The sequence below is a fragment of the Dreissena polymorpha genome, chromosome 2 (genome assembly GCF_020536995.1).
Source record: "Dreissena polymorpha isolate Duluth1 chromosome 2, UMN_Dpol_1.0, whole genome shotgun sequence".
In the NCBI taxonomy this organism is placed as follows: domain Eukaryota; kingdom Metazoa; phylum Mollusca; class Bivalvia; order Myida; family Dreissenidae; genus Dreissena; species Dreissena polymorpha.
Window position 1 is genome coordinate 24,381,077 of NC_068356.1, and position 9,463 is coordinate 24,390,539.

Sequence of the window (9,463 nt, forward strand, 5' to 3'; positions counted from 1 at the left end):
AGGTTTTTCTATTATTTGACCTAGTTTTTTACCTAGTGACCTAGTTTTTGACCCCCAGACGACCCAAATACAATCCCAACCCAGATTTCATCAAGATAAACATTCTGACCAAATTTCATAAAGATTGGATGAAAACTGTGACCTCTATTGTCTATACAAGGTTTTTCTATTACTTGACCTAGTGACCTAGTTTTTGACCTAGTGACCTAGTTTTTGACCTAGTGACCTAGTTTTTGACCCAGGATGACCCAAATACAATCCCAACCCAGATTTTATCAAGATAAACATTCTGACCAAATATCATAAAGATTGGATGAAAACTGTGACCTCTACTGTCTACACAAACAAATTGTTGATGGTTTTTCTATTATTTGACCTAGTGACCTAATTTTTGACCTCAGATGACCCAAATACAATCCTTACCCAGATTTCATCAAGATAAACATTTTGACCAAATTTCATAAAGATTGGATAAAAACTGTGACCTCTACTGTCTACACAAACAAATTGTTGACGGACGCACGCATACACGCACGCACATACGGACGCCGGACATCACAGGGTCACATAAGCTCACCATGTCACTTCGTGACAGGTGAGCTTAAAAGGTATGGTTATCTAGGTGGTGCTAAGGAAAACAAAATTAGTAGCCAAATTTCAGCCTTACAATATCAACCCACATCATAACCTTATTTCCCTAAGATTGTTTTCAGACCCTCCAATCTTAAACAGTATCGATCTTGGGATGGGTAACTCCTATCCGCCCCTGTCACTAATATTTGTTATTCTGCATTGTTTGATGCTTTTTGGATCTTTAAAAAAAACATAATTATACTGAAATATATTAGTTGTAAATTGACATTTTTTTTTAGTTTCAATGCGCAAATACTTTCCTATTGTATGCATTTATTCCCATGTAAATTTTTTATTGTAAAATGCTTAATGTACTGAATTACACGTCTAGTTTTAGTTACAGCTCAATGGTTTGTTGCGACGCACACGCTTTTCATGTGCTGAACTTAATAGACGACAGCAACCATTTCTCGCTTAAAACACGGAATGATGTACATAGTAGATGCAAAAAAAGGACATGTATTAGCAAATATTATCACCTGGCTGTAGAAAAACGGTGTAAATCAGTTCTATAAATGGACATGATCTATGTACGGGAATTAAATCATTACGGCATAAAATTGTTGACAGGTATGATGTCTGACACCATCTATAATGCACTGTTTTAATTACCGTTTTATAGCATGTATTTATTAAATGACAATTCCCTACTGGTCAAGATTCGATAACGTTGAATTGTAACATCTAGGTCATTACATGGCACACTTCAGTGATAAATGACAATTTTTTGTAATTTTTTTTTAAAGTCTGGCCGCAGTGTAAAGCGTGACCAGTTACAGGATTAGCAATGTGGATTATGGACCTAAACAAGGCGGTTGTCATTATCCCCTCGGGCCTTTTGGGTAAGGGTATTATCTGTGTATTTATTTTAATTTTTCTTGTGATTTATACTGCCTGAAAACAGGAATTTAGAGTGCATTTGAAAATCAGAGTCAATTTTTTTTCATCACCAATTTCATTAAAATCTTATTTTTGATCACCAACCAGGAATTGTAATCGCAAAATGCGATTTTGGCGATCAGTAATGCTAACGTAGGTTATGAGGGTCCCTTTTGGTAAGGAAATCTTTTAGAATATTTTGACCTTCATATTTATGCAGATCTTAATCTTAAAACCTTAAATTCTCATCTTATCACATATTTTGTAAGCGAAGAACACTTTGATTCAGGGCTTTTTTTAAGTGGACGCCCGCTTGCCCGTACCGGGTTAATATCGTCGCGGCTAGTGATTTTCCAAAGTAGATAGTCCGCCGGGCAATTCAGTTTCGTATTAGCATAATTGCGGTATTTTTTCGACTTTTCCCCTTGTATCTATTTATTTTCTTTGGGTCAATATTTTTTTTTATCAAGTACAAGTAAAACGAGATTTGATTGGTCCCTTGCGTTGTATAAGCCAATCTAAACGCTCAAAACAAGTTCTACTCGGCAGACGTTTCAACATGGCGGACGGTAGCGTCCAGCTGATCTTTTTTATTTTTAATAAAAGTAACTCGAAACACTCAAAGGAACAAACCAAAACAACCGAAAAAGAAAATATGAGAATGAATCACGAAAGCGTAACTTTCAAACATCGTGGCTAGATGAATTTCCGTGGCTTGAATTTGATAGAGTCAAGAATCAAAATGCAAGATTTGTCTCAAATTTAAAAACAACGGTAGTTTCGTAACAGGTTCAACTTTTTTTTTTAAAGATTCTGTGAAAGCACATGAGGAATTCACAGTCACACTACATGAATGTAAAAAAGGATGAGGCTCAAAATAATAGTGACAAAACAAATTCCGAGGCCCATAAGGCATTTCAAAACTGTTTTAAACTGTGCATAACTTGTATGTTACATATTCACAGTTTAAAATAGTGAGAGACTCTTCATCAAAGACATCAACATGATATTCAAACTCTGAACAATTATTTTCACAGTACTATTTTAAGCCCTCCCCCCTTTTAATCTATGCCATAACTTGTATAGATATAACGACAAGTATACCGTTTTAAAACTTTAATAGTAATAAACTCTTCATATGTATTGTATTAAATAGTGACTATTAGTGGTGAGTTGATTAATCAGATCGTCGACGCGTCGTCAACGAATTGCTGCTGACGTGACGATGACGAAGAAAATTTCGAGTCGACGAAAAGTTGACGAATTTTTTACTGTACTGATCATTCGAATTTTTGTTTACTAGACCATTTCTATTTACCGCTCAACTGAAACGAGCTTTTTTATTGGATAAAACAACCCCTGTAAACCAATCAGCGATCGTAATACAGATGTGTATAGGCAATTCATTCAAGATGTTGGTCAGAGAAGAATTGGTTCCCTTACCTAAACAAGAGGGCCTGAAAGGCCCAAAGTCGCTCACCTGAGATAACAAGATATTATTGGGACAAATCTTATGACCAAGTTTCACGAAGATCGGAAAATAAATGTGGCCTCTAGAGTGTTAACAAGGTTTTACTATAGCCATATAAGGAAAAATGCCCCGCCCCCTGGCAGCCATGTTTTACAACCAACCGGCAGCATTTTTGAACTCATCCAAGATATTATCGGGATGAATTTTCTGACCAAGTTTCATGAAGATCGGACAGTAAATGTGGCCTCTAGAGTGTTAACAAGATTTTACTATAGCCATATAAGGAAAAATGCCCCGCCCCTTGGAAGCCATTTTTTTTCAAGCAAACCTAATTTTTTTCGAACTCATCCAAGATATCATTGAGACCAATCTTCTGACCAAATTTTATGAAGATTGGACAATATATGTGGCCTCTAGACAGTTAACAAGGTTTTACTATAGCCATACATAGCCATATAAGGAAAAATGCCCCGCCTCTGGTGGCCATGTTTTTAAAGCAACCGAAACCATTTTCGAACTCATCCAAGATATCATTGGAACAAATCTTTTGACCAAGTTTCGTGATGATCGGAAAATAAATGTGACCTCTAGAGTGTTAACAAGGTTTTACTATAGCCATAAAAGGAAAATAGCTCCGCCCCTGTGGTGGCCATGTTTTTCAACCAACCGGCATCATTTTTGAACTCGTCCAAGATATTATTGGGATGAATCTTCTGACCGAGTTTCATGAAGTCCAGCGCCCTCACACTACTTTGGGGGAAGGGGTCCGCAGCTCTTAGGAGGGGGAATTTTTTTGTAAATGGGGGAATTTTTATATAAAAAACAAGTTTTACAACTGTGTTTAACTGTTATAAACATATATTTCTATATATGGGACTATCAATAGGACAAAAGAGTGGACTTTAACTCAATCTATATAACAGTAATCTAATTTAAATGTGGGTCAGTAGGTAGGATTTTTTTCTTACCACAACACTTAATTGAATATTTAACTCAACGAGAATGTCATTATTTTCAGGTATCTGCAGTGTGAAATGCATGACGACATAGTACTAACTTTCAGATATAGTTCTTAACAAGAAGATGTTTGATCCAGATTGTCTTTATCTGTAAATTATTGTACAAATAAATATTCTTTCAAAACTAAAGACTTCATTTTGAATAAAGCATTTATTGACTAGAATAAATGTAAATGAAACAAAACATTAACAAAAACAACAGTTCTGAACGATTCAGACCCTTTCCGCAGTTGCGTAAATTTCGGACATAAAATTCGGACGCGGATTTTGTAACAGAAAAAGCTTTTGTCTTTATTTGTAAATTACTGTACAAATAAATATTCTTTGAAAACTAAAGTATGCATTTTGAATAAGCATTTATTGATTAGAATAAATGTAAATGAAACAAAACATGAACAAAAAATAACAGTTCTGAACGATTCAGACGCTTTCCGCAGTTGCGTAAATTTCAGACATCAAATTCGGATGCGGATTTCATAATTGAAAAAACTTTTGAGTCGGCGGTTAAAAAACAGGGTCGGTTGGGTAACCGGAAACAAGACTTCTTTTTTGTTAGCCTGTATTGGACAAACCGATATAACGGACCGTGATATATTGGAGTCAATTTTCAACTATATATCAGCGATTTTTTTTTTTTTTTTACATTTTCTGAGGGGAAAAAAAATCAGTTTCGGGGGGAAAAAAACAACTTTTCAGGTGGGGGACTGCAGCCGAAATTCGGCGGCAGATTTGATAGATTGAGGGCCCTGGAAGATCGGACTATAAATGTGGCCTCTAGAGTGTTAACTAGATTTTACTAAAGCCTTATATAGCTATATAAGGAAAAATGCCCCGCCCCTTGGCGGCCATGTTATTCAAGCAAACGTAACCATTTTCGAACTCATCCAAGATATCATTAAGACAAATCTTCTGACCATTTTTCATCAAGATTGGACAATAAATGTGGCCTCCAGAGAGTTAACAAGGTTTTACTATAGCCATATAAGAAAAAATGCCCGCCCCCTGGCGGCCATGTTTTTCAACCAACCGGCATCATTTTCGCACTCGTCCAAGATATTATTAGGATGAATCTTCTGACCAAGTTTCATGAAGACCAGACAATAAATGTGGCCTCTAGAGTGTTAACAAGATTTTACTATAGCCATATATAACCATATAAGGAAAAATGCCCCTCCACTTGGCAGCCATGTTTTTCAAGCAAACGTAACCATTTTTGAAATCATCCAAGAAATCATTAAAACCAATCTTCTGACCAAATTTCATGAAGATCTGGAAATAAATGCGGCCTCTAGAGTGTTAACAAGGTTTTACTATAGCCTTATTAGGAAAAATGCCCCGCCCCCTGGCGGCCATGTTTTTCAACCAACCGGCAGCATTTTCGAACTCGTCCAAGATATTTTTGGGATGAATCTTCTGGCCAAGTTTCATGAAGATCAAACAATAAATGTGGCCTCTAGAGTGTTAACAAGATTTTACTATAGCCATATATAGCCATATAAGGAAAAATGCCCCTCCCCTTGGCAGCTATGTTTTTCAAGCAAACGTAACCATTTTCGAACTCATCCAAGATATCATTGAAACCAATCTTCTGACCAAATTTCCTGAAGATTGGACAATAAATGTGGCCTCTAGAGAGTGAACAAGGCAAATGTTGACGTCGCACAACGGACAACGCATGATGGACAAAAGGCGATCACAAAAGCTCACCATGAGCACGTTGTGCTCAGGTGAGCTAAAAAACAAGAACAAATCTGAAGTTTGGAACAATTTTAGTGTCAAACTGATCGATCCTACTAAACCAGCGAAGGACGGGAACCTTGATATGAAATATGTGTTCTGTAATTACTGCAGAAAACCATGGCATGTTTAGTGACTAGTGTTAACTTTGTAAAGTTAATCCAAAATCAATGTTGTTCTTGTTTTATGGTTTAAAAATGTTTTAAGGAAAGAGTTTAGAATTCTTAAAAGGAACTTTTGATTTTTAATGTTGTATAAAATGTTTAGGTTAATTCTTAATAATGGTGAATACTAGTCATTTATTTTTTTTATTCAAATAAATTTTGCTTATGTTATAAAACATTGTGATTGTATTTTGTTTTTCATAAATTTAGTGGTCAAGAAACTATTATCATAAGGTCCATATTTAAGTAGATATTTTCATAGTCTTCTGATAATGATCATAAAAGTTGTTCTTTTGAAATAAAATTATTTTTTAAAGATCTGTTTTTATTTACCTATCTGTAATATGCTTTACTCTGTACAAGATTTGTTGTTGTTATTAGGGTTTAACGCCGTTTTCAACACAGTACGTAACATTGCAGCCACAAGCTTTTTCACTTATTCGAAAACGAAGCAAGATTTTTTAGCATTTATTCATTATTAAATCACAAAACACATAAGGAATAGTCATGATTACGTTCTTTTCGATAAAATATAGCAATATATTGTTAATATCAACAAAAAAATCTGGTTAAATATTAAAAACTTCATTTTTTTAAAAATGCTGATTGATCGATTAATCGCTGATTATGGTCTCTGATTAATCGACTCGGTTTTGGGGAACAGATTTCAACCACTAGTGACTATTCAATAAAATAAAACTGTCCAGATTTTGTTTTGTTGAAAACTTTATATTATAAAAACGATTATTATTTTATTTTTGATACATTGAATATAGCTGAAATTAAATCTAGCATAATAATGCCTGTCTATCAATGCTTTAAAGATCAAATGACAATAAAAAATTGACTTCAAAATAGGGCAACCAGTTTTTAAGAGGGCAAGTAGATGTTCAAAGTAACTTTCCCCCCGGGCAAGTGAGTGTCAATTTCTTACGTTAACCCTGCTTTGATTATTTAGAAATGTCTATTAAGGTCAAGAGCTCACTTACTGGCTCTAACTTCTTTTTCAGGACAACATCTGAAAGTTCCTTGATAGTCTTTATTCGGTTGTTGCCTGGACTACCAGGTCCAATATCCTGAAGAAGAAGCATTGAAAATAATTGTACATATATTAATAATTAAATGATTATGCCATAATGTTATTCATAAAAAAATAATAATAATATTCCTCAATACACACAATCTGAGGCATAACATGCCCCATACATGTAGGTCAGGTATACATTTGTATCTGTATTAAGTTTTAATTTTACGACGTTAAACAACTTTATTCTTTCAACACAACAGAAGTTATGGGCCATAATTTATAGCAAAGACATTGCTGGTTTTCAACTTGCATGGCATGTACATGTAAGTGCAAAAGTAGTACTCATAAAATGGTAAAACTTTCAAACTCAGTACCCTGCATGTTTAATTTAGCAGTTCCATATTTGGATTCAATCTGTTTTGTTTTGCAATTGTTTACATTATTTCAGAAATTCTAATACTCATTTTCTTATTGTACTATTCCTCATATCAAGCTTCTCCTGATATTGATCATTTTTTTTACATTAAGAACGAGGCTTTCGTGATGACACACATGCACTTCGTGTATTTTATTTCACTAACATAACTACGCTTGAAAATAAATATGAACTCAACCAAAATGAGTAAAAAATTGGTATAAATCAGGGCCCTCTCTCACCATCAGGGGAAGCTCCCCACTTCCCTCATGACGGGGAATTTTCGTGCGGTTTCCCTTTTATTTGGGATTTTTCTACTTACTCTCTCATTACTACATTCGTACATGTTTGCACTATATTCATTGCTTTTTTATTATTTAGTATATTTGACACTAATATAAGTTTCAATTGTGATCGTCAATAAAAAAAGAGGTGAAATTCTTGTTGCTACAGCAGTATTTCTATCTCATTTTACACACATTCATGGTCCTTTATTTATGGCAAAAAACATTTGTTCTAGTTCAACATGTTAAATTTCTATTGACGTGTCATCAAAGTTGTCAATTTTATAATTATTTTATCAATTATAAAAAAGCAATGAATAAAGAGCAATACCTGTGTGTCTGTTTGGTTTTGTTTACGCAAATCATTACTATTGGCTAATGCTGTTTGTTCTGAGAGAACATCAATTTTTTGTTCATTGAGATCTTTTTTTTATTCAGCTTTTTTCTGTACGAATTTGCTTTATGAGACATTTTATTCACTGAAAACAGTGTAGTTGTTAAAATCATGCAAAAGCGCAAAACAATATTTCCTTTCTACTGCCGTATCCATGAGGCTAGACAACACTAACAGAGTTACTGGTTTTGCGTGTTTTTTAAGAGGAATTTTCACCAAAAATTAAGGAAAAAAAAAAATTTGATGGAAAAAGCTACCAATATTCCCCAGTAAATAATGTAGAATGAGGGCCCTTAATTGCATGATTTAAAAATGTTACTTCAACTTAAAAGAATCAAAATTTCTCCATATTCTGTACATTTTATTGGTCCTCTTTATTACATTTCCACATAAATTGCAAAGTGAAGCTGAAAACTGCACTTCAGTAGTGGTAAGACAACATTTCCAAAAAAATACATTCACTTTCTCTTCATTTTAAAGAAAATGTTGCATCATTGATTCTAGCATAACAGCAGCGCACACATCTTTTAAGGTGATATGAGTGTTCAGTGGGAATACCCCTGGTCTGATTGGACGTTTATTACATCTAGTCCTTACATAGTTCAGTGAAACAAATGTTAAAGTTCAGTTGGCCTAATGCCTATTGCAATCTAGCAGGCTCCCTAACGGAATGATGTCTTGATATAAGGTAACCAGGCTGGTAATGAATGCAATTGCAGGTGTTCATGGAATTAATGGCTTTGAGTGGTCAAACAATTGTGACATGGATTTAAAGAAAATTAAATAAATCTTTACAGATAAATCATTTATTGTTACATTGTTTGCATTAAGTCAGAAATTCTGTTAGTGGTTTCCTTTACTGGTTGATAACTGTAACCAAGGGATATAACACCAGAATTAGGTACTTCGAGAATATGTAATGCTTGCATGAGGCATTTTTACACCAGGTTCATCTTAATGGGAAAAGTTGTTGGCATATACCTTTGTTAACGCTACAAATTGCACATGCATTTGTGATTCACATTTGAAAAAAACGGTCTTAAAAGTGCTTATCTGACAGCAAAAAGTATCTTTGGATAACTCGACGATAATAAAAAAATATTGACAAAAACTTAAATTTTATCAATGCAAATGGCAAAAACCTTCAATATTTCGGGAGTAAAAACTGCAGTAACATCTTTTGCTGGTCTTTTATAAGCTGTCACAGGTTCATTCTTTCTTGTGAACAGATTCAAAAATTTGCTTTTTAACTTGTTTTCGCTCATCATTATGACAAGTCTGCTGACTTCTGCATGGGCCGTTTGCATCACCCTCAAGAATAAATGGTCGCTAATTGAACGTTCTTTTCATGGTTACATTACACCAATTAATTGTACTCTGCAATCACAAAAAGACAATTTTCGATTGAAAACTGTGTATATTGCTTAGAATAAAAACATG

General features: G+C 34.3%; 1 protein-coding gene across 4 annotated transcripts in view; it reads right to left on the bottom strand.

The window, feature by feature from the left end:
- LOC127866258 (tuberin-like) overlaps positions 1-9,342 on the bottom strand; it is a 133,673-nt gene extending 124,331 nt beyond the window's left edge. For all 4 annotated transcript variants that reach the window (XM_052406691.1, XM_052406690.1, XM_052406689.1 and 1 more), the window contains exons 1-2: positions 9,166-9,342; positions 6,893-6,979 (exon numbers count right to left, since the gene is read on the bottom strand). In XM_052406691.1, coding sequence (XP_052262651.1) covers positions 6,893-6,979; positions 9,166-9,330 — 252 coding nt within the window. In that variant the 5' untranslated portion in view covers positions 9,331-9,342. The remainder of the gene's footprint in view (positions 1-6,892; positions 6,980-9,165) is intronic.
- Between the last annotated feature and the right edge of the window lie 121 nt (positions 9,343-9,463).